This window comes from Solanum dulcamara, chromosome 6, assembly GCF_947179165.1.
Source record: "Solanum dulcamara chromosome 6, daSolDulc1.2, whole genome shotgun sequence".
NCBI classification, from domain to species: Eukaryota; Viridiplantae; Streptophyta; class Magnoliopsida; order Solanales; family Solanaceae; genus Solanum; species Solanum dulcamara.
This window is the reverse complement of record NC_077242.1, coordinates 12,563,108-12,590,312: the sequence shown is the minus strand read 5'-3', so window position 1 is coordinate 12,590,312 and position 27,205 is coordinate 12,563,108. Positions and strand designations below refer to the sequence as shown.

At 34.2% G+C, this 27,205-nt stretch overlaps 1 protein-coding gene across 1 annotated transcript; it reads right to left on the bottom strand.

Moving 5' to 3' along the window:
* Window positions 1-17,642: 17,642 nt before the first annotated feature.
* Window positions 17,643-21,226, bottom strand: LOC129893291 (protein NOI4). Its single transcript, XM_055968798.1, has 3 exons — window positions 21,035-21,226; window positions 19,023-19,205; window positions 17,643-17,908 (listed from the first exon to the last, which is right to left on the bottom strand). Exons 1-3 carry the CDS (start codon window positions 21,038-21,040, stop codon window positions 17,864-17,866), a joined length of 234 nt encoding a protein of 77 aa, XP_055824773.1. The 5' UTR covers window positions 21,041-21,226; the 3' UTR covers window positions 17,643-17,863.
* Between the last annotated feature and the right edge of the window lie 5,979 nt (window positions 21,227-27,205).

Below are 27,205 nucleotides of genomic sequence, written 5' to 3'. Positions count from 1 at the left end.
AAGGGAGCAACTACTGGGCATAAGAATGCCATAACAAATTCAAAATAGAGGGAGCAACCACTGGGCATAAAAATGTCATAACAGGATAAGATTACACAATACTCAAAAAAATTGAATAAACACATAGTAACAGGAAGAACAGAGTCTGCAAAATTATCGAATCATTTGGAGAGAAACAAAGAATTGAAATGATGAAGTAACATTTAAGTTGAAGAAACTTACCTGAGATGGATCTTACAGATCCGTCTCTAAGATAAATAAGATCTCAAAGTACATACTTGAATCTCGAGTTTTGAAGGGTCGATTGACTGCTGGCTGGAGTTCGTTAGAACATCGATGCTCTTGTTGATGTTGCCTGTCGTGAGCTGCTGCTTCTTGCCGTTGGAGAAGGAGGTTGCTGGGGCTGCTATTCGTGTCGCCGCTGCTGCTGCTGGTTGCTACTGTACGTGGCTGCTCGTCGACTTCCACGGAGAAGAGGTTGCGACATGACTTAGTTATCCATTTCAAATCAGTAAATGCATTTGGCATTTGATTTACTATTTTCTGCAAGTGGATGATCTTCTGGACCTCCTGTTCACATGTGCAGGTACGTGGATCAAAATGTGATAGTGATGAAACTTTCCACACAATTTCTTTTTCTTTTTCGGGTTCCTTTTTCTCTCCCCCTAATGGCGGGAAAATTGTTTCATCAAACCGACAATCTGCAAATCGAGCAGTGAATAAATCTCCAGTCAACGGTTCAAGGTATCGAATAATGGAGGGTGAGTCAAACCCAACATATATGCCCAACCTTCGTTGAGGGCTCATTTTTGTACGTTGTGGTGGTGCTACAGGCACGTATACCGCACAATCAAAAATTCTTAAATGGGCTATATTTGGTTCATGACCAAATACTAATTATGACGGAGAGTATTTATTATAATGTGTCGGTCTGAGACGTACAAGTGCTGCTGCATGTAAGATAGCATGACCCCAAACAGTAATTGGCAATTTTGTTTTCATTAGTAAAGGTCTTGCTATCAATTGTAGGCGCTTTATAAATGACTCTGCAAGGCCATTTTGAGTATGAACATGAGCAACAGGATGTTCAATTTTTATCCCAATTGATAAGCAATAATCATTAAATGTTTGGGATGTAAATTCTCCAGTATTATTAAGGCGAATGGCCTTAATTGGATAATCTGGGAATTGCGCTCTCAATCTTATTATTTGTGCTAACAACTTCGCAAACGCCAAGTTGCAAGATGATAACAGACACACATGAGACCATCTAGATGATACATCTATTAAGACTATAAAATATCTAAACAATCCACTAGGTGGATGAATAGGTCCACATATATCTCCATGTATACGTTCTAAAAAGTCAGGAGATTCGATGCCAACCTTCAGGGTCGATGGTCTGGCAATTAATTTGCCTTGATAACAAGCAGCACATGAAAATTCATCATTTGTAAGAATCTTCTGGTTCTTTAACGGATGTCCAGTTGAATTTTCAAGAATTCATCTCATCATTATTGATCCGGAATGACCTATTCGATCATGTCATAGCACAAATATATTTGGATCAGTAAACTTCTGGTTACGATCATATTTGCTTCAATTGCACTAATTTTTGCATAATATAGGCCAGATGACAGAGTTGGTAATTTTTCCAAAATATATTTTTGGCCTGAGACACTCTTGGTTATACCAAGATATTCAATATTCATTTCATTTAATGTCTCAACATGATATCCATTTCTGCGAATATCTTTAAAACTTAACAAGTTTCTTGGGGATTTAGAAGAAAATAGTGCATCTTCTATAACAATTTTTGTCCCCTTAGGCAGAATTATAGTAGCTCTTCCGGAGCCTTCTATCATTTTTGAATTACCAGAAATTGTAGTAACATTAGCTTTTCTTCTAAGTAAATTGGAAAAATATTTCTCGTCTTTAAATATAGCATGGGTTGTTCCACTATCAATTACACAAATATCCTCGTGATTTATCATTGATCAAAACAAGATTTGAGGTATTTCTATATTTTCTTCAATAAGAAATAAAATATGTATTAACACATGGTATATTATACAAATTTTTATTTATTTACATTGATTAGAAAAATACAAACATCATATTTAATACAGATAAAAAAAATTCACATATTATTAGTCCTGTCAATATTCAAATTTTCGTCTGGAAAATTAAAAAAATCAGCTACATCCAGATGCATAGGCTCAATATTATCTTCAGAGATAAAATTTATCTCTGGATTATTTTCTGCCCTTTTTAATGATGTCTGATATAGCTGAACCAGACATTTTGACGACCGGCAAATCCGCGACCAGTGCCCCACACCTCCACATCTATGACATATTGTTTCTGAATTATTTTTCGGTAAAGCTTCTGGCTTTTTACCCTGCCTTTTATATTTCTGGTTATTTCTCGGTGTCAGCCGAGCATCATGATTAAAATTTCTTCTTTGACTACGACCACGACCACGACTGGGGCCATGGCCTATTTCTCGTTGGTTAGAATTTGCCCGATTTACTTCAGGGAGTGGCAAAGAACCAACTGGCCAACTATCATGATTTTTCATTAATAATTCATTATGTCTTTCAGCAATAAGAAGGTGAGAAAGTAATTCAGAATATTTTTTAAATTTTTTTTCTCGATATTGCTACTGCAGGAGCATATTCGCGGGTGGAAATGTGGAGTATGTCTTTTCAAGTTTATCTTGCTCAGTGATCTCTTCTCCGCATAAATTTAACTGAGCTATAATTCTAAATAAAGCAGAATTATATTCAGTTATATTTTTGAAATCCATTAATCTCAGATTTAGCCAATCATGACGAGCTTGTGGAAGCATGACCAACTTCAGGTGGTCATATCTTTCTTTTAAATTTTTCCATAATTTAAGGGGGTCTTTTAATGTAAGATATTGTAATTTTAGCCTCTCGTCAAGATGGTGACGGAGAAATATCACGGCTTTAGCACGGTCTTGATTGGATGTCATATTGTCATCTTTAATGGTGTCTGCCAGACCCATTGATTCTAAATAAATTTCAGCATCAAGTGCCCATGATGAGTAGCCTTTTCCAGAGATATCAAGAGCAGTAAATTCAATTTTGGAAATATTTGTCATTTTATAAAAATAAAATTAAATAAAACTCTTACCACTTTTGTTACCTTAAAAAATTAGGCGGAGCCTCGTACTGATAACGTGTTGTAAATTAAATTGGCAAAAGAACAAATAGAAGGTAAAGAGGAGAACAAAGATAATAGGAGAAAGGAGCAGAAGAGAAAAGCAGAATATGCAAATGTTTTGTATTTCGATACCTTCTTCACTTCATTTACATGCCTGCAATATATAGGCAAAAGATAGGCTAGAAAGAGAGGAAATCAGTGGGTTGCCCACTTATCAGTGGGCCCCACTTATATAAAAAAAACATCCACCAAACATCCACTAACTTTCTAACAGGCCTAACATATACGACTCTTGCCGTTAGGAAAATATTTCATTTTGGGCCAACGTGATTATAATTTTGAGCCCGTTTGGATGGGCTTAAAAAAAGTAACTTTTATGTATGAAGTGCTTTTAGAACTTTGAAGTGCTGAAAGTTATTTTTATAAATAAGCAGTTGAGTGTTTGGATAAAAGTGCTTATGTTGAAAATAAGTATTTGAATTTTAGGGTTAAAAGAATAAAAAGGGTAGTTTGGAAATTTAGTTAAAATATAAGGGATATAAAAGTAATTTCCATGGTCAAACAAAATGGCTTTAAACACTTAAAAAAAAGTTAGAAATCCTAACTTTTCATTTTTGACTGACTTTAAGAACTTTATGGCTTAAAGTTAGCATTAGGCAAACACGTCCAAAAGCTAAAAAGGGGCTTTAAGAAAGCCAATTCAAACGGGCTCTTTATCTCATTTACAATAGTACATGCTTCAGCGATGAAGTCAGATTTTTGGCTAAGAATGCTCCAAGATCTTTCATAATTATAATATAGTTTTCTACGGTGGCAGAGTTAGACTTTTTGCAAAAAGTGTGCAAAATTTTTAAAAGTAATGAACAATTTTTTTTAAGTGGCTAGGATTTATATCCATCTTGCTTAATCTAGCGATTTTATTATCAATACCGCCAATAGAAAAAAATCTATTAAACACAAAATGTCTGAAAATAATATTAATCTCCTATTTGGTTTGCTTTAAAAAATACATGATAAATTATATCAATTGAAATAATAATTTTATAATGAAGTCATCGAGATTTTACTAAAAACATATCACACAGTCAAAAAAATATTAATTTTTACTTAAATTTAAAGTTATTTTTCAATCTATATATTTTGCTACTTCTTTATTTCAATGGATGTGTGTTAAATTTCTTTTATTTTGATAGAAAATGTGTGAGAATTCTAATCAAAAGTTTCAAATCTCCAAATTTACTTACGAAATCATGAAAAAATTAACCCCTTATGAACTATTTTTTTTCAAACCTCCTAATAACCTACTTAGGAGGAAATGGAAAAGTGTAATTGCATATAACCTTTTCTTCTAATTCTTTTAGTAGAAACTAATTTGAAATATCATTTTATGAGCCCATTTGGATGAGCTTAAAAAAAGTAACTTTTATGTATGAAGTGCTTTTAGAACTTTAAAGTGCTGAAAGTTATTTTTATAAATAAGCAGTTGAGTGTTTGGATAAAAGTGCTTAAATGAGGAAAATTATGTGAATTTTAGGGTTAAAAGAATAAAAAGGATAGTTTGGCAATTTAGTTAAAATATAAGGGATATAAAAGTAATTTCCATGGTCAAAGAAAATGACTTTAAGCACTTAGAAAAAAAAGTTAGGAATTCTAACTTTTCATTTTTGACTGACTTTAAGAACTTTCTGGCTTAAAGTTAGCATTAGGCAAACACGTCCAAAAGCTGAAAAGGGGCTTTAAGTTGGTTTTGACCAACTTAAAGTCAATCCAAACGGGCTCTATATTTGATATAAATATACATCCAAATTAAGGTTTTAGTTAAATTTAATCTTTTCCTTGTTTTGATTTATGTAGCTCAAATAAAATTTTGCGATTCAAGTTTTTAAATTTAGATCGTGAATTCAAAAATAGTAGCTTTTGAAACAAAATTTATATATTTAAAAATTACTTTAAACTAATACAAATAACAATAATTAACAATTTAATGTATTTCAAAGACATAAAAAATCTATAATTTCTTTTTTGATTGACTCTCAATATTTCAACGATATCATATAAATTGAAATGAAGAAAATAATTATTAAATAAGTAGTATCTAATGACTAATATAAAGGAAAGTAAAATATAACTTTGATTTGAGAGACTGAAGTGAGATTAGGTAGGCCCACAAAAGAATTTTATTAGTAATATAACAATGAATTAGACAACAACAACAACATACCTAGTGGAATCCCACACGTGGGGTTTAGGGAGGGTGGGATGTATACAGACCTTACCACTATCGCATGGAGATAGAGAGGTTGTTCCCGAAAGACCTTCGGCTCAAAAGATATAGTCCCAAGTAAGAAAAAAATATAGAGAGAGATCATAATGGCACAAAAAAATAGAAAGCGATGCAAATTTTACAACATAAGAACAATAACGATAAAAATGTAATGTGATAATTAAAACACCGCAATTATAATGGCATGCCTATACCAACGACCACCCTAAACCGACACATTGCAAGACACCATTCTATCTCTATTAGTCTTCTACCCTAATTCGCGACCTCCACTCTTTTCTATCTAAGGTCATGTCATCGGTGATATGGAGTAGCGTCATATCTTGTCTAATCACCTCTCTCCAATACTTTTTCGGTCTACCCCTACCCCTCTACATATTCCCCAAATCCAACTACTTGTACCTCCTAACTGGGACGTCAACACCCCTCCTCTGCACATGCCCAAACCATCTCAGTCTCGCTTCTCTCATCTTGTATGCTATAGAGGCCCCTTTCACCTTCTCCCGAATGACCTCATTCCTAATCTTATCACTTTTAGTGTGTCCACACATTCATCTCAGCATCCTCATTTCCGCAACATGCATCTTCTGAACATGAGTGTTATTTAACGGCCAGCACTCCACTTTGTATAACAACGCCGGTCTAATCACCATTCTATAGAACTTATCTTTAAATTTAGGTGGTACCTTCTTGTCACACAGAATTTCAGAGGCAAGCCTCCATTTCATCCACGCTGCCCCAACGTGATGCGTGACATCCTCGTCGATGTCCCCACTTCTCTGAATGATGTATCTAAGATATTTAAAGCTTTCTGTATTGGGGAGAGGCTGAGTAGCAAGCCTCACTTCTATACCCTCTTCATCCATCGCACCACTGAATTTGCACTTCAAGTATTCAGTTTTGGTCCTAGTCAATCTAAATCCTTTGGACTCCAGAGTTTGTCTCCAAAGCTCTAACTTATTATTGACTCTATCCCGAGTCTCATCAATCAAAATTATGTTGTTTGCTAATAGCATACACCATGGAACCTCCTCCTGAATAAATCGTGTCAGCTCATCCATCACCAAGGCAAAAAGGAAAGGACTCAGTACAGATCCCTCATGTAGTCCCGTCTCAATAGAAAAATACTCTACGTCACCTCCCATCGTCTTAACCCGAGTCTTTGCTCCATTATACATGTTCTTTATCGCTCTAATATACACCATCGGAACACCTTTAGCCTCCAGGCACCTCCAGAGAACATCTCTCGGAACTTTGTCATAAGCCTTTTCAAGATCAATGAACACCATATGAAGATTCATTTTTCTTTCTTTAAATTTCTCCACCAGTCTCCGTATAAGATGAATTTCTTCAGTAGTCAACCACCGCGGCATGAATTCGAACTGATTCTCTAAGATTGACACTCCCCTCCTCACCCTCATCTCCACCACTCTCTCCCAAATCTTCATAGTATGGCTTAGCAATTTGATCCCCCTGTAATTATTACAGTTTTGGATATCACTCTTGTTCTTGTATAATGGAACTATAGTACTCCACCTCCATTCATCGGGCATCTTAGCAGTCTTCAAAATAACATTAACAACTTAGTAAACTTTTCCACACTTGCCTTGTCAGTGCTATTCCTAAAGTCCACCGGAATCTCTTAAGGTCGGGTCGCTTTCCCCCTCCTAATCCTGCTAATAGCATTTCTAACCTCATCAACCCTAAAACACCTGCAGTACCCAAAGTCTCAAAAACTCTAAGAGTACACCAAATCACCTAATACAATGTCTTTGTCTCCTTTTTCATTTAAGAATCTGTGGAAGTAGGTCTGCCACCTTTGCTTGATAGCGGCGTCATCCACTAACACTTCACCTTCCTCGTCCTTGATGCACTTTACTAGATCCAGATCGCGGGCTTTTCTCTCTCATTTTGGTGAGCCTATACAATCTCTTATCCCCACATTTTCCCCCTAACTCGACATATAAGCCTTCAGAAATTGTCTTCTTAGCACTGGTGACCACCGACTTCACTTCCGTCTTCATCTTCTTATAGATATATTTAAGCCTACTCTTCTCCTCCTCATCCATGCACTCCATCCACTTCATATAGGCAACTTTTTTGCCTTTTACTTTGCCTTGTACTTCTCCATTCCACCACCAATCTCCTTGACGACCACCAAATATACCTCTCGATACCCCTAGATCCTCGATAGCTGCTTTTTCTAATCCAACCAACTGTCATGTCCCAAATGTCTCCAAGCCCCTAAACCAGTCAACTTCTCCCCCATCTCCCAAGAAAGGGCGGAAGTTAGGCCCCCCCATCTTATCCTCGATCGGTCATAGAGGGTCTTCTTTCTCCTAGCCCTCTTAATCTTCAAGTCCATCACCAAAAGCTTATGTTGGGTCATAATATTTTCACTCGGAATAACCTTGCAATCCTTACAAAGGCCTCTATCACCCTTTCGGAGAAGCAAGTAGTTAATCTGAGTCCTAGCTACCATGCTACTAAAGGTGACCAATTGATTATCCCTCTTCAGAAAACATGAGTTAGCAATAACGAACTCGAAGGCTTTAACAAACTCCAGAAGAGATACCCCGCTGCCATTCCTTACCCCAAAAGCAAAGCCTCCATGGACATCATCAAAACCATTAGAAGTTGTACCGATATAACCATTGAAATCTACACCAATAAAAATCTTTTCGGTACTTGGTATACTTCTCACTACCTCATCCAAACCCTCCCAAAAGAGTCTTTTGACTTCTTCATCCAGGACCACATGACTTCTTGTCCATTGAAATTAGACAAACAAAAGAAATAAAATCATACATGAGGTGCATTCAAACTTCTGACCTCAACAACACATTTGAGCCCTCTTTCCACTACGCCAAAGGCACTATCGCTGTCAAGTCTATGCAAAGTGAATTATATATTGGAATTTAATAAATTTTAACTTATATAAATCATGTAATTTTTCGACGAAGGGTGTTCACCTGTACACCCTTACTAGGTTGTAGCTCCTCCCCTGGTTTTCTATATATATAATATGATTTTTCGACGAAAGATATTTCAATTTACCATCCTTGGATTTATGTGGATCCGCCATGTGCTTAATTGCTTATAATAGCATACTTCGAGAAAATTAAACAAAGTTTTTCCTTTACCTTTGTTGCAAACATTGAAGTGACCGTTATTGTAATATTGTATGGCTGAATCACGGGGCAAATCTTCTTTGGCATTAATGACCAAACTTGCATCAAATTTAAATAGTAGGTGAAGTGTGGCTATTTGCTAAAGAAGATTAGCCCAGTAATGCATCCACACACAGCTTAAAAGTCTCTCTTCACCAATTGATTTGATATATATATTTTATGCTATATGAAACTTTTTATAGCAAAGAGGAAAAACTAGTATGCTTTAATTGAAGTATATTTCAATGCATATGCTCTGTGTAAGGAGACTAAGGAATAATGCAGCAAAATCTTAGCACCTTCTTTGACACTTAAAAGGCATATACCTTCTCGACGTTCCAATTTATTGTGACATACGTCCAGTTATTTCTTTTGTACATAACATCATAATATCACAAAAGAGAAAAAGAGTGAGATCTCTTAAAGCTTTTGAACATGATTCCATAGGCATTTTTGGCATATGCTTTCGAATATCCTATTACGTGACAAGAACTCAAGCTGCTAGAGCTAGGTTGGATTTAGGTTTGTCAAATTTAAGTGATAAAAATATAATTCGTACAACCCATGCAAGCTAGTTGAGCTAGCATATGTTCATTGAGGCTAGATTAATGGGCATAACCCAAATTTGTCGATATAAAGCTTAAGCATATTTGGGTAGCATATTGTAACCCAAATTAACTTATAGAAAACTTGTAAAAATTGGTTGAAAAAACTAATAGAGATTTATATTTGAACTTATCATGTATCGTCTCCGCCCCTCAATTCCGTCATTCCATGTAGCTTACATTTAACATTATTCTTATACCTTATATTAACTTACATTTCTTTTCAGCTATCAACTTTGTTTGCATATTCAATAATCTCCCCTTGAACTAAGTTATACATATGGTCCATCACAAACTAAATTCTACATGACTAATCATTACCTTATGAGCTTATCTAGAGATTAACTGTGTGACATCCATATCATTCGAGTATTTATGATCATCAATGTCCACTGACTTTTTTTTGTGTGTATGCACCTTAAAGCTACAGATAAAGATAGTAAACGATTGTAGACGGGTAAAGGCACTAAGTTGGGTCTCATGACATCATTACTGAGCCATCTCCATAATCATCTTACTGAACCATGGGCTATGATACAAGATTTTCTCTGAACAGTCTCACATCACTAAAAATATTCTTATATCTTAATTAAATATAGTTCTCTTTTCGTTTATTTTTCAGCTACTAAGTGAGATATTATTTGCATACTCAATACGATTTTTAGATGAAGTGATTGAAACCATTTGGCCTCTCACGTAAAGCCCTTTTAACAAAGAGTAGCCACAATACATTCTTTTCTTCAGCATATCCAAATAATACTACAAGAAAATGCACTTAAAGCAACAAAACATATTGTAGCTAAATATGAAATTTTCCGTAGCTAAACACTTCAACCATAAAATACTTTTCGGTAGTATTATGGCAAGATGTAGAGTGGTTAAAAGTTAGCTACAGACTTTACATGATTAGTAGATAAGAACTAATACTAATACCTACAAAAAAAAGTGCTGTAGCTATTATAATAAAAAAAAATTGCTACAAAATATATACTTGTAGCAAATAATTATGCTCTTTTGCCATAATAAATAAAATCTATAGCTTTTTTATATTGTAGACATAATGTATTCAATTGTGGCAAATGACTTGATTTATTTTCTATGAAAAATTAAAATTTGTGGCTAGTTTAACAATACTTGTATTTAGGTACAAGTTAGAAAATCTAAAGCCATAATCCTGTGGTAACAATACTTGTATTTAGCTTCAATAAATATTATCGATGGATGAAAAAACTCTTGCCTGTCAGCCAGATTGGGAGAAGATTTCCAAATGGCTCGATCGACAAATTCCAAGATCGATCTGTAATGATGCATAGTTACTATATATAAGATATCTCCCTTTAGTACCATTTTTTGCTTGATAATCTTGAAGTGATCTATAGTTGTGTAGCATTGGATGTATCACACTGCCAAGAACCTTGTTTGGGATTAAAGAATAAGTGTTTGATATACTTCCCATGTATTCAATATTGTTGAAGTGCTTAATTGTCTTCTTATTATTTTGTTTAATAAGATATTCCTTTTATTTAAGTTTATATGATATTATTTTCTTGTTAGTCTGTTTAAAAAAGAAGTACAATACATTTTTATATGGAATTATTATACCATATATGTATTTAAGAACATATATTACTTCTCATGAAATTATTTCTTAGGAATTATTAAATTACTAATAATAACAGATTTGTATTGATTTAATTTTAATTTGTTACATAAATTATTATTTAATGCAAGTATGAGAGAATAAAAAGTATCCCTTAAATAGCAGTTATCGTGGTAATTAAAATACTTTAATTTCGGTCCTTTCATTTTACACGTCTCTCAATATGATAGGCAATATCCTAATATGGTAGGCAATTATATCAAACTGATCATTCTGATAATGGAAAACCAAAAAACTCTCCATATTCTTAGACAACCCTCTTTTCAAAAAATGAAAAACCCTTTCTTCATCTTACTTTCTCTCTCTTCTTCTTCAACGAGTGTCATCTTCTTCAACGAGAATTCACAATTTTTGCTTTTAGATTTCTTAATCATGAATAAAAACTTCAAAACTAATGTAACTCCTCCATAAGAGTTCAAGATTTCAACACATGCATGAATTTAACGATATGCCAAATTTCAGTATTATCACACAAACACCGAAAAACGAGGTCAAAAATAGTACCAAAAGTGACAATGCTGCTATTGATATCAGTTCCACAAAACAAACACTCAAAAAGAGGAAATGTAACATTGTCGAATCTTCTCCGTCGTCAGATTCGTACTCCAATTTTGTTGATGATTCACAATATAAAAGGGGCAAGAAAGAATGCAAGGGAGTGGCTTCAACATCGAAAAGGCCCAAGAACGATTTGAAGCATTTCAAAAACAGAAAAGGAAAAAATGTTGTGAAGGTATGAATGGTACAAAATGACGGTGCAAACAACGAAAGTGAGGTAACCGACACTGTTGAAAGTAAACTTGGTGGACCAAGTATTAAAAAAAAATTATTTCGAATATGCAAAGTTTAAGAAGCTCAAGCCAAGATCAAGAGAGAACAAATAGATGTCGGAGATTGTTGAAATTAGCTTGAAAATAGTTAATTTTTTGAATACTTTAACTTATTAAGTATGCAACTGTTTGAATTGGAATTAATTCTGTTGTGACATTGGTATTAATTCTATTTTAATTATGTTTATTTAGGTAAGACATTATTTTTGGGTATGACATTGATATGAAATATGTTTTTAGGTATAATATGACATTGTTATTGAACTCTAATTTTTTGGAGTATGACACTGGTACAAAATCTATTTTTACGTAGGTATGAAACTTATTTAATTATGTTCTTTGGTATTTGATTGTGTTTTTGAGTATGACATTGATATTAATTATGTTTTTAATTATGTTTATTTAGTCGCGATATTATTTTTAGGTATGACATTGGTATGACATCTGTTTTTATGTATAATATGACATTGGTATTGAACTATGTTTTTTGTTTTGGTATTGGTACAAAGTCAGATTTTATGTATGCTATTGGTATAAAATTTATTTAATTATTTTTTGATATTTAAATATATTTTTTGAGTATGACATTGGTATTAAATCTGTTTTAGTTAAGTTTATTTAGGTAGAATATTATTTTGGGGTATGACATTGGTAGAAAATCTCTTTTTAAGTATAATATGAAATTGATATTGAACTCTATTTTTTTTTATATGACATTGGTGTAAAATCTGTTTTTATGTATACTATTTCTATGAAACTTCCTTAATTATGTTCTTTTGTATTTAATTCAGTTTTTTGAGTATGACATTGGTATAAAAAAAATTCAAATATGATATTAGCATGAAACTTATTTAATTATGTTTTTATGTATGATATTTTTTATTGATTATGTTATGACATTTGTTATTAATTATGTTTTAATTCAGTGGTGTTCAAAATAAAAGTTATTCTATTGTATGATATTGATATATCTTCAGATTTCAACAAATATATATAAATTGTTATAATATCGACTTATAAATACAAAGTATATAATTAAAAAATAATTATTAGACACAATCAATTTATATACACAAATTAAACAAAAAATCATACATCAAATCCAGGTTATGTACATTCCTTGAAAACTGAATATATATCAATATAATACTGTTCAATAATTGAATCCTTCTTCACACCATAAATCATACCAAATTAATACTCTAGACATATCATACACTAAATTCAAATTACATATATTTCTTAAAATTGAATATATATCAATATAATATATTTGAAAAATTATAGTCACTTTCACTACAATTGTCATATCAAATTTTTACACTATTATAGTTAAAAAATTTGAACAATAAATATCTTTTTATGATCCAAGTATATTAAAATCGAACATAATTTACTTTACATGTGGAAATTAACAACAAAAAGAATTATGCAGATTGTGAAAAGAAAATAAACTATAATACCAATTTGAATTAAGATTTCATGTTATCTATTTTCGTATTGAATCAAAATTGAAAGAATGCTATCATTTTTCATACTGAAAAAAATAATAATTTTTTTTTTCTATTATTCAAGATTATATAAAAAGAAAAAAGAAAAAAATCATGAAAGCATAGAAACTGTATAAAAGACAAATAGAGAAAAATGAGGGAAAATCGTGTATAAAAAATTAAGGAAAATATCGTGTGGATGTATTTAAAGGAGAAAATTGTGTCATAATAGTAAGGAGAGATATTTTAGGGAGAAGAGAGATTTTTTTGGAAAGAAAATTACGAAAATTATTTTTAAGATTAGGAAGATAAAATATTGGAGAGAGATATTTTAGGAAAGAGAGATCTTTTAGACCAACTGATTAGGAGAAAATTAGGGAATCAATATATCCTGCCAGTTACAAAATATTATATTTATGGATAATATATTAGTTAATTAAATACGTTAGAAACTTTTAAAAAAAACATTTTTTATTTTCACTGGATTGTTGTTGTTGTTATTGTTGTTGTATTAATTTGTTAGGTATTGATAGAAATCTAATATTATATATTGAAAACTAGAAAATCTTGTTAGGACTAGTAATTTATAATCTTTAATATGTCATTTATTCAATTTACTCTTTATATTTGGACATTGCCGAAAAAACGAACCTTGTGCATGTGTACAATTGATCTAACATATACTACTCTCGCTGTTGGGAAAAAGTTTTGTTTTGGGCCAACATGAGTGTAATTTTATGGATAAGTGTCAAAAACACATCTAAACTATCTATTTTTTTTACTTTCATACATAAACTATTGAAAGTGTTACTTTCATAACTAAACTATAAGTTATTAGTTTGAGAAACACACCTCACTGGTGTGTGTAATACTCTCTCAAAAAACTTGCCACATGGCATTCCACATGGGCAAAATATTTCACCTTAATAAAAATTAAATAAACTATTAATATTAGTTAAAAGTTAAAGAATGAAATATTTCTATCTCCAAAAAGAAATTATTTTTAAAAAAAATAAAATTCAAAATATTTTGCTCACACAATTCACCACCTCCCCCCCCCCCCTCTCCCCACACACAATCCCCTTCCTTTTATTTTTAAAAAAATTTAAAATTTCTTTGAATAAAAATTTTTTTAAAATCCATACTTCACCTATCTCCCAATTCTTCCTAAATAAAAATAAATTATACCCACCCCCTTTTACCCTCCACTCTTAATTATATTTATTTTTTATATATTTTTCTCATTTTGTGTTAGATATGCACATATATTTTTAGGAAAATATTTTTTCCTACTTGCGTACCCGAATATAACAGAAATAAAAATTTTATTTAAAGAAAAATCTTATGGCAAGTAAAAAATATTTTTCTAAAATCATATGTATATATCTAACACAAAAGGAGAAAAAAAATTGAAAAGGAGGGGGGTTAGGTGGCGTGGAGTAGAATTTTAAAAAAATATCTATATCTGAATTATTATTTGAAGGGGAAGCAGGGGGGAGGGGGGAGGGGGGGAGATGAAGTAAGAATTTTTTAAAAACTTTTATAAAGGAAATTTAATAAATAAAAATAAAACTAAAAATTTGGGATGGCGTGGGGGTGGGGGGGTATGGTGAGAGAAAGTGGTGGAATGAGGTACGAAAAATATTTTATATTTTATTTTATATAATTTTTTTGGGAAGGAGATAGTAATACTTTAATATTTAATTTTAAATAATTCTAATAGTACACACACCATGATGAGAGTAAAACAAAAGAAAGGAGTGTGTTTCTCAAACTGGTGAGAGTTTAAATATAAAACTCACACTCACAATAGTTTAGGTATGAAACTTAAAAAAAAAAAAATAGTCCAGGTGTTTTTTTTTCACACTTATCTCTAATTTTATCTCATTTGCAATAGTGTTTAGCAAAATTGCAGTGACGAAGTTAGAAAATTCGTTAGAGTGCTCAAAATTATATATAATAAAGTTTTCTTTATATACAATATATAAAATTTTCTTTATATGCAATATAATTTTTCGACGAAGGATATTCAACATATAACTACCCTTCAGTTTATGTGAAATAGAGGAGAGTGTTCAATTAACCACCCTTCGATTTATGTGAATCGCGCCACGTGCTTAATTGCTTATAATAGCGCACTTCGAGAAAATAATTAAACAAAAGAAGAAAAAAATTACCTTTGTTGCAAACATTGAAGTGAGTGTTACTATAATATTGTATAGCTGAATCACGGGGCAAATCTTCTTTGGCATATCAATGACCAAACTTGCACCAAATTTAAATAGTAGTGAAGTGTGGCTATTTGCCAAAGAAGATTAGCCCAGTAACGCATCCACACAAAGCTTTAAGTCTCTCTCTTCACCAATTAATTTGATGGATATTTCTAATATTCTATGAAACTCTTTTATAGCAAAGAGAAAAAGGTAGTATGCTTTAATTGGAGTATATTTCTGTGCATATGCAATGTGTAAGGAGACTAAGGAATAATACTGCAAAACCTCAGTACCTTTTCGACGTTTCAATTTATATGACATAAATCCAATCATTTTTTTTTGTACATAGAGCATCATAATTCACAATAGGGGAAATGAGTGTGATCTCTTAAAGCTTTTAAACATGATTCCATGGACATCTTTTGGCATATGTTTTCTTGCTGTCTTAGGATATTTGATTTAGGTGGCAAGAACTCGAGCTCTCCATATGCTAGATATTAATTTAGGGTTGTCAAATTTAACCTACGATGAAAATATAATTCGTTCAACCCAGGCGAGTTGGTTGAGATAGCATATGTTCATTGAGGCTAGTTTGAGCATAACCCAAATTGTCCATATAAAGTGTAAGCAAATTTGGGTAGTATATCATCCCAAATTTACTTATAGAGAACTTATAAAAATTGGTGAATAACCTAATAGATATATTTGAAATATGTCATCTCTGCCCCTCAATTTCATGGGATTTCATCCAAGTACTTGAACCTAAGCCTTTCAATAGGGTAGGGTCAGCCCATGTCCGGCCAAATAAAAATTTGGATCCGAACAATTGGTTGGGGGTATCGGGGAGGTAAGATACATATGTCCTACGTGATATATACAAATTAATTTGAGTGTATCTCATGTAAATTGTCACGGATACATTAATCTATTTATTCCATTTTATACAAATTTAAATGTCTACTTGTACTTAGGGACGGATCTATGTAGATTGAAGGGGGTGCCACGCCACCCGTTAGTCTCAGTTGAAAATTTATATATATATGTATATTTGTATACATATTTATAATGAAAGTACAAAAATTAAACGTGGCACCCTTAGAAATAATGAGTTTTGTGGTGACAATGGTTAAAGCTCATGTTTAACACCATAGGGATGCAAGTTTAAGCCTTGTTGTGGGGTGTATTTTTTTAAAACTCTTTTTATTATGCAAGACAAGTCTAAATTTTATATGCAAATTTGCTAATAAATATTAAGTGTTATTTTACTCTACACTAGAGTTTTTGTCATAGATTACTGTTCAAAGCAGCGTGGCACCCAGAAATTTAAAATTCTGGATCCGCATCTGCTTGTGCACACATAAAGTTGGAAGACATAGATGTCCGTCGTGACCAAATTAAATCACATGTTTATCAGTTTACATATTATGACTTTTAACATATTGTAACAAGTTACTTTATCATTTTTATCACATAAAATTAGTTAATAAATATCATGAGATTTACTTTAAGTGACTTGATGATTATGCAAATATTTTTTAACCTCAGTAAACAAAATTCAGTGCAAATAATGTAACACACATTAATTGTTGAAAAATTTAAGTGAATTTTTTTGTTGCACAATTTTAATTTTTTTAAAATTTAAATATATGTCCAAACATAATTCACTTTTTAAATATCCTTTTTAAACTTGTTCTTTTCAAATATTACATATATAGTCCAAACGTCTACTAAGTTACACAAACAAGATATTAAAAGAGTTCAAATCAACCATAACCAACATCATATTTTCTCTCCTCTTTCATTTTTCATAACTTCTGGCTAACAAAACGAAAGTGAATTTCATTTTTTTTTTTACCTTCATTAACGCATGTACACCCCAAGCTAGAAGGATAATAAAAGGTAAAATCCCACAAGATTTATTCGTTCTTATAGATGGTCAAAACTTTAATTAGCTAGGTCCGAATCCTATTAAGAGGCCATCTAGTACTAGTGATCAAAAGTTATTGAAGAAACAACAAGATCTTTCTTTTGTCCCGAAAAGCTAGAGTCCACCAAAGGAGACAATTACTTCAAAGATTTTCACTTGTCTATCTCTATACTTAGCTTTTGGATAACCATCCGAAGTACTCTGTCAATAAAGAACCAACATTAACAAAATCTATCCCTAACCTTGGCAAGAAAATGGGGAAGATACAAAACAATAGAAACAATGATGTAGTCAAGATATTAAAAAAAATAAACAAATATATATCATAAATATCTTTTGGTAGTGAAAGCCCGCATTATGAGTAAATATTCCGAAATACAACAGCAACATTACTCGTCACATCTTGACTACAGCTCCAGTGTTCTAGTACACTTGTCGCGTCTGGTTCCAAACTAACATTATTTCCCAGTGCAGTATGTAGAAGCTAAGAGAAGTTCATGATTCGGCAGCAGTAGACTGCATACAGCAGAACCATTTTTTCTGAAAGGCAGTGCAACCCGAAAAGTCATAATCTGGAATTTATGTATAAATGAAGACATACTAGTACAGAAAAAGAGACGACGAAACAGCATAGTCAAGACTTATATTGGAGGCGGGGCAAGATGGTGATTTCTTTGTTCTTAGGCATCATTTTCTCACTAAAGAGGAATTCCTCAACAATCCCTCAAGTTATATGTTATTTACTAGTAAGCTGAGCATATGCATCGATCATAGATAAAGAACTAGAGATGATATATACATGAAAGCTGTACAAACAGACAGAAGATAGTTTACAGTTTTAGTAGTAATTTCCAACAAGGATCCTATAAGATGAGAATAGTATAGAAAGCAAGCAGGACCAGCTTTCGTGCACCTCGACTCATTTCGCATAATACCTACCACCTCTCACCAAACTCTGTACATCAAGGCTAGAACATACGGAAAAAAAAATCACCTAATATTTTTGTCTCAGCTCGGATTTGAACCTGAGACCTCATGGTTCTCAACTCACTTCATTGACCACTAGTTCACACCCTTGGATGTACCCTTGGATGTAGAAGTGCATGAAATAATTGTGACAAAAGCAAATTGTATAACTACATATAATGGATCCGTACACGAAATATTGTGACAAAAATGTTACTCCCTTAGTCACATAAAAGTGTTTGGCTGGGTACAAAGTTTAAGAAAAAAAGACTTTTAAAAGTTGTAGTCTAAACTCTAAACAAGCAATAGATACTTGTGTGACTAAATCATCTCATTAAGAAACGAGGTTTAAAGTTGAATAGTTTCAACATATGGAAAGGAGTCATTCCTTTTAGGACACACTAAAAAGAAAGCATCTCATTGTCACATAAAATACGACAGATGGAGTATCTATTATTGTTTTGGGAAATGATATTTGATGTTTTACTACAGATGTTCTTAATTTCAGCTGTTACTTATGGGAGAGGAGATTACTACACCAGTTCAAATAACATTTTAGACAAATGCAAATTAATACAATGACAAGCTTCGTGCACCTTTTCCCTCAAACCATCAAATCTAAGGCAGGAATGACAATCTGCATAATACAAGTAACAGAACTAAAGCCATTATGTGGGCCACGACTTACTGATTGAGGTTTTCCAAGCATTGCTTTATTTTTGTATGCAGAGTCACCCTTTGGTGGTGAGTCTACCTTTCCACCTGTCTTCTTCTCATTTCGAGCTTTATTAAAGATCACTGTGAATCCCTCCGCTGAAGATGGATCATTCACATCCCACTCACCAAACTTAGGAAGTGGCTGGCCTTTTTCCTGTAGAGATTAAAAATAACTATCACATGATTGCAGTAAAAACTCCCTCCCAACAAAAATAAATTCAGTGGGCTAAATTCTGATTGTTTAAGCTATTGAAATGTAACAGGAGGCCAAATTTAGAAGGCTGCAAATCATCACACTGGTGCAGGAAAGATACAAATGCAGATGAAACATTGAAAAATTGATAAATTGATATAGGATCACGAAATGGTATTTTACTGTTAAAAAGGGAAAATTTAAGATATGGCTTGTACAAAACAAATGCTTCAGTATTACAAAGTAAGTCAAGCAGCAAAAAGATGCAAGAACATAAGGTGCTCGAGTGCATGAAAGACCCCTGGGAAGGGGATACAAAGGACACATAAAGATCTGTTTACACAAATCTTTCAACAAATGCTTCACTACAACTTGGTCTACCATTACAAAAGAATTGGGTATGTTGCATAATTTTCTCATGGTTTTCGTTGCTATCCAAAATAGACAAATGTATTAAGGTGATGAGGATGGACCAAAATCAATTTTGACAGCAGATGGCACCTCAGCCTGCTAGAGTAATCCCACAAGTGAGGTCCGGAGAGGGTAGGATGTACACAAGCCTTACCCCTACCTTTGTGAGGTAGAGTGGTTGTTTCCAATAGAAACTCAATTCCTCAACTCAAAAGGAATGTTACCGAAGTAGGATTGCAAGAAAAATATAGCATCCAAATAGCAAGAATAACAATAATAATACTCTTAATATCTCATAACAGATAGATAGAGATCCGACTGGTCCATTTTGATGCTAAAAAAGTATGTATAATACTGCACATTCAAAAGCAAATTTTTATATGAACAGCATACCCTTGCTAAATTGGAAAAGTTAAATAATTAGTATGAGGTAAGGACAGGGTCAGATTCTAATGAACTACAAATTAAAAGGCTTCATTTGGCTCCTATGGCGAAGACGTGTTACTCAATTTGCAGAACACCATCGTCTCAAATGGAAATAGCAACTATTGCATCATAACTTCACTCAACAATCAATCTCAAATTGGGCTATTTCAAGCACAAAAACAATATAGGGGCTTTCTTTAACTGTTAAGATACTAAATCACAATCAACCATAATCTCCTCTTTGAAAACCCCAAAACAATAAGGCTGAACATTTGAGTTTCTACTCTATTATCAGTTTCAAGCATTTAACTTTTAGAAAACCAAATATAAAGGACAAGAGGTTTCAAGGAAACACCCCCAACCCCCAAACACACACACACACACAAAAAAAAAAAAAAAGGGGGGGGGGGGGGGGGGGGGGGGGACTTTCTTTAACTGTCTAGATACTAAAACACAATTAACTAGTCTCCTCCTTTAAAAAACCCAAAACAAATAAGGCAGAACAGGTACACCTCGAATCCCTAAGATAGCACCATTTGAATTTCTAATCCATTATTAGTTTCAAGAATTTAACTTTTAGAAAAACAAAAATTTAATCCTTCAAATATAAAGCCCCTCACACCACCCCCACCCCCACCCCACACACAACACAACAACAACAAAATCACCTTGGAAATGGCTACTTTCTTTCTCAATATACATAGAATTTAAGAAAATTTAACCCCCAAAAAAAAAACATAAATCACCCAAAAATCAAAATAATCAAGAACTACTCTATTTCTTTTTCCTTTTCTGACCCATCCCCCTACCCCTACCCCCACCCCCACCCCCAAAAAAAAGGTTTTCTTTTTAAAACAAATTCATAATTGAGTCTTTAAAAAAGGGTATTTTTATGTGAAACAAAACAATTAAATAAGAAGATATAAAGGAGAGAAAGAAAATGAGAATCTTACCGCCATGAATTCTTTAGACAGAAACAAAGAGAAAAATCTTTCAGAAAAACAAAATTGTTATGACCCTTTTGGGGATTATTGATTTTTCAGATGATATATATATATATATGGGTTTTCTTTTTTTGGTGTATGAATAAAAAAGGAAAGAGAAATTCTCTCCTTTTTTCCTCTTTCCGTCTCTGCAAATGGAAACGGAAATGTACAGAAAAGAAGAATATGAAAAGGGAAAGAGACTCAAAGGTAGATAGACGTACAGCTGGCTTCACTGTGGGCCCTTTTTTTCTTTTTTTTTCCTATGTCATAATCAAATTTAAATTAAGAATTTGGACCCAAATATTTCTCATTCTAACAACTTGATTGGATCGTTGTTACATATTATATTGTATTAGTATTTTTGTTTTTGACGTAAAATATTTTTCTTTTTTGGAGTTTCATATCTAAACTATTGGAAGTGTGATTTTCATACCTAAATTATTACTCCCTTTATTTCATATTAAGTGAATTTGTGAGTCAATACACATATATTAAGTGAAACATTCAAGGTCCTTTGTAAAATCATAAATATAACTTTACAAGTAGTGTGATTTATCTCCTAAAATATATAAAACTTCAATAAATGAAAGAGAAAATATGGAAAAAGTTTCAAACATCTATTTTGAACTTTGAATAATTCAATTATTTTGAACAATGAAAAATTCCTTAAAAATTCACTTAATATGAAATGGAGGAAGTACTTATTATTTTGAAAAACGCACATCAATGATGTGTGTAAAACAGTATCTCTACTCTAGCTATTTTTTACAAAAACTTTGACACATGGCATTCTACATAAATAAAATATTATACCTTGATAAAAATTAAATAAATTATTAATACTAATTAAAAGTTAAAGACTAAACTATTTGTTTCCCTAAAAAAGAAATTCTTTTTAAAAAAATAAAATAAAATATTTTTCTCATACCGTAAAAGAAATTATGACCTTCATAGCGGACAAGATAAGGGAACCGAAGTTGAGATGGTACAAACAAGTGAAGATGAAGAGCAAGAATGTACTAGTGAGAAAGTGAGAGAGGTTGGTTATAGCAGGAGTTAGGAGAGGTAGAGGTAACCTGAAGAAAAACAAGGGGAAAGTGAGTAGATAGGACATGATACAAGTTCAGCTGGCTGAGGACATGACCATAGATAAGAAGGCATGGAGATAGATGATTAGGTAGAAGGATAGGATAAGATAGTCGAGTGTTATTGTATTCCTAGTACTATGAGTTAGGTATCATGTAGCTTCTTTTTCTCTGATATGTATTAATATTTATTGATACACTTGTTTTGTATACTGTTGTTTTGTTGTCTTTTTATCTCTCTTTCTTACTTTTTTTTAGCCGACTGTGATGACGTGCCACATCATCACGCTACGTAAGTGCCACATGTCACAAAGTTGCCTATGTTGAAGCCTTACATAGGAAAAATGCTAGTCCATAGTAGAAGGTTCTAGAGACATGTGGAGAATTTCTTTAGAAGACTTTAGAATTCCATGAATTTGCATGGAAAGTCCTTAGAATCTTCTAGTTGTGTAGAGAAATCTAGAAGAGGGATTAGTTTGTAAATATGGAAGGACTTGTGTAGTAATTTTTATTTACACTTAAGCCCCTAAGGAGTAGTATAAATAGAGGGGGCATTCATTTGTAGCAAATCATCAAGCAATAAAGCATTCTTCCAAAAGCAATACAAAAGCCTTCTTCATAAAAATCTCTTGTCTTTCTTACAATCTAGCGTTCCCTTAGCGACCTAGTCTTAAAGGCTTACTTGAGCTTACAAGATCGTGAAAGATTCGTGAGTAAGTTGTCAAGTGCCACACGGAAGTCTTAGTTGAAGTCTAAGTCCGTGACAACGTGGTATCAGAGCCAGGTTCTACTAAAGGATATGGCAAGTGAGGGAGACATCAGCGTTACTACCGCCACCAACATCAAGCAAGATGTTGGAAAGAAGCGCCGCAAGGGAAAGAAAAACTCTAAGAGAAATGAGGAGGTGCCGCTTGAGCCTACACCAAGGGAGGCCCTAACATCCTACTCACCCTCGGCCACTGAGGTGAGTGACGATGAGCGAAGCGAGGAGCCCGTGGACGTCACGCCCGGCATGGAGTGGATCGCAAGGGTGGATGTTGTCCGGCAGGCCGTAGAGATATTGGGAAAGCGCTTGAACAAGTTCGACAGCAAATTCAAGTCTCTAAAGGAGTTCACCCTTGAGGAGAATGACAATATCCGGAAGGAGTTGGAGGTGCGCAAGGTGGCCGAGTACGAGATGAAAAAGACGATCACTTTCTTAGAGTGTTGGCTTATGGACGCGCTAAGCACGATAGAGACCATGAAGGCCGAGATGGAAGCACTCAAGGGAGATGTGGAAACAGGAAGATGCGTGACTTCCAACGCGGATAGGGAGGCCAAGATTGAGGCTCCCAAGCCACCTATGTTCAAAGGTGTCCGTGATGCACAAGAGGTGGAGAACTTCTTTTGGCAATTGGAGAATTACTGCAAGTGTAACAAAGTGAAGAATGATGAGACAAGGATCAACACAGCCATGTTATATCTCTAGTAGATGGCCATGTTGTGGTGGAAGTGCAGGGAGTCTGAGATCAGAAAGGGTATATGCACAATCAACACCTAGGAGTAGTTCTGGGATAACTTTAAGAAGGCCTTTTTCCCCAACAATGTCATCTATGAGGCCAAACGCAAGTTTTGGGAATTGAAGCAAACGGGTAGCATACGAGCGTATGTGAAGGAGTTCACTACCCTCACGCTTCAGATTCCCAACCTCACGGATGACGACATGTTGTTCCACTTCATGAATGGGCTATAAAATTGGGCCAAGACGGAGTTAGAACGCCGACAAGTCAGGACTATCGATGAAGCCATCACACAAGCTGAAGCTTTGACAGACTTCAGGCATGATAAGCATGACCGAGGAAGAAAAGATGAGACGATAGGTAGTCATGACCAAGGTGGGGGAGGTTGTGAAGAGAAACAACCTCATCCCAAAAACCATGAAAACCTTAAGTCCGATGGTAAGAAGGCTGGACGACGAAGCGATGCCAACAGAAAGGCACAAACTGCGAAGGGGAATGGATGCTACATATGCGGAGGGCTGCATGGCTATGCAAGATGTCCTGAACTAAAGAACCTTGGTGCCATCCTATGGGAATGGAAGAAGAAAGATGTACAAGGGTAAGAGCAAGGTTCAGACACGATGCAATTAGCCTGATTGGACTATGCGGAGCTATCGCAAAGCAATCAAGAAAGTCGAAGGAGTACGACACACAATATGTAGACATCATGATCAATGGATGACCTGCTCGTGCAATGATTGACACAGGTGCAGAGGCCAACATAATGACCAAGTCAGCAGCTATGAAGTTGGGGCTAAGTTACAATCCAAGTGACACCCGCCTCAGGACGGTTAATGCACCCCTGACACCGGTGTGCGGAGTCGCTCAAAGAGTAGACATCACATTGGGCAAGTAGCAAGGTAAGACTAACTTTACTGTCGCTTCCTTAGATATCTTTGATATCATCCTTGGGCAGGAGTTCTTCCAGCGATGCCATACGGTGATCGACCCCTACCTCCAACAACTCGTGGTTATGGAGCAAGAGGGATCGTGTATGGTGCCCCTAGTCAAGGTGCCGAAGACGGAAGGACCAACCCTACTTTCGGCCATGCAGCTTGAGAAAGGACTAGAAGAGGGAGTACCGACGTTCATAGACACTATTGCGAGTTTGAGCGAAGACAATAGTGTTGGAGAGGCATTGCCACCTTGCATGAAGAAGGGCGTGATGCCGAAGAAGTTAAGATACTAAGGTGCCAAGAAGGATGGAGGCCAGTGTTGACTAAACCGGGCAAAAATCGGGACAACGGGCCACTTCCATGTTCCTCATCCACGGGGAGAGACTATTTTCGAAGAAGGCCACATAGGAACGGTATGAAAAGTTGTGGCATCTTAAAGACAAAATTCGGAAGCTTTTGTAGCAGTAGTGCGCCGAGGTCGTCGCAACATCAGGTGGGGGAGAGTGTGATGACGCGCCACATCATCAAGCCACATAAGCACAGCGTAAGTGCCACATGTCACAAAGTTGCCCATGTTGAAGCCTTACATAGGAAAAATGCTAGTCCATAGTAGAAGGTTCTAGAGACATGTGGAGAATTTCTTTAGAAGACTTTAGAATTTCATGGATTTACATGGAAAGTCCTTAGAATCTTCTAGTTGTGTAGAGAAATCTAGAAGAGGGATTAGTTTGTAAATATGGAAGGACTTGTGTAGTAATTTTTATTTACACTTAAGCCCCTAAGGAGTAGTATAAATAGAGGGGGCATTCATTTGTAGCAAATCAGCAAGCAATCAAGCATTCTTCCAAAAGCAATACAAAAGCCTTCTTCATAAAAACTCTCTTGACTTTCTTACAATCTAGCGTTCCCTTAGCGACATAGTCTTAAAGGCTTTTTTGAGCTTACAAGATCGTGAAAGATTCGTGATAAGTTGTCAAGTGCCGCACGAAAGTCTTAGTTGAAGTCTAAATCCGTAAAAACGAGGGTCTATCTATAATAGTCTCTTTACCCACAAAGATAGGATAAGATTTGCGTATATCCTATCTTTTCAAAACATCACGTACGAAATTACACTTGATATATTGATATAATTCTATTTATTCTTTACCTTTTTTTGAAAAAATAATTCTACCCCATATCCTATTTTTTTGTATAATATTTTAATTGTATTCTTTAAGCTTTTGATGTGTGCCATGATGCCACAATGTGTTGGCATACAACCATCTCTGAAGCAAGATGAAGATGAAGAAGATGAAGAGAAAAATGAAAGAAGAAGAAGAAGGAAATGACTCTTCAGCTTCAAACTTCTTCAGCTTCAAACTTCATCTTCAGAGAAATGAAGCGACAGTTCAGAAGACTTCCAGAGTCTTCTTGTATGTGTCCAAGGTAGTGGACACAATTCATCAGGACCGTTGATTTCCAAAGTGTGCATCAAAGCCATTGAATATATGAGATTGCATCACAGCCATTCAATGTCCAAGATTGTATCACAGCCATTGAAAATAGTTTGATCAATTAAATCTGAGCCATACACCTCAGTCTAGTGAAACCTGTACATAGAAACAAAATTAGTTAGTTTGTTATCCTTTTGACCAATAAGAAGAGCACAAATATGTATAGAATTTTATTTTATTTAATAGTTTATTCATTAGGTATTTTGTATAAATAGGGACAGATAGATTATGCAATGATATACAGAAAATTCCCAAAATCTCGTAGCTCTTCATTTTGATTTCTAACATGGTATCAGAGCGATGAGCTCGATCCATCTCTAAGTTTCTGTGTCATCATTTTCATTACTATTGTCACAGATTCAATTTTGCCCACAGAAGACTGAGCAGAAATGGGTGACAATGCTCCATCAGTAGGTGATACAACCAATAACACCATGGTGACTTATGATGTAAGCCATCCATATCATCTCAATCCTTCAGATTCTCCTGGAATGAATCTCATTCACTCTATATTTGATGGAAGAGGCTTTCCAGGATGGAGAAGATCAATCTTCATCGCTTTGTCTGCAAAGAAGAAATTAGGATTCATCAATGGTTGCATTAAAGCACCAGAACCAACATCTAGAGATTATGAACAATGGAGCTGTGTAAATAATATGATAATAGCATGGCTTTTGAATGCACTATCTCTAGATATTAGAGATAGTGTTATTTATTCGAAAACAGCTAAAGAGCTATGGGATAGTTTGGAACAAAGATTTGGAAAGCTGGATGGAGCTAAGCTCTATCAACTTCAGAAAGAATTATCAACTGTGGTGCAAGGCAACAACAACATAGCTGGGTATTTTACCAAGCTTAAAAGGATATGGGATGAGCTAGACTCTCTTAACCCTGTTTCACATTGCACCTGTGTCTGTATATGTGATGGTAAGGCTAAGCTAATAAAGTCACTAGAAGATCAAAAGTTAATTCATTTCCTTATGGGCCTCAATGATGCTTATGCTCAAGCTAGGAGTACTATTATCATGATGAATCCATTACCATCAATGGATGTGGCTTATTCTTTGCTACTGCAAGATGAAAATCAAAGAGAAGCTAGTGTTACTGCTTTCAGCAACCCAGCTGA

Coding starts and splice junctions, on each gene's coding strand:
- LOC129893291 (XM_055968798.1), bottom strand. Junction 17,909..19,022: donor TGCTTGGAAAACCTCAATCA/GTAAGTCGTGGC, acceptor ACTGCCTTTCAG/AAAAAATGGTTCTGCTGTAT.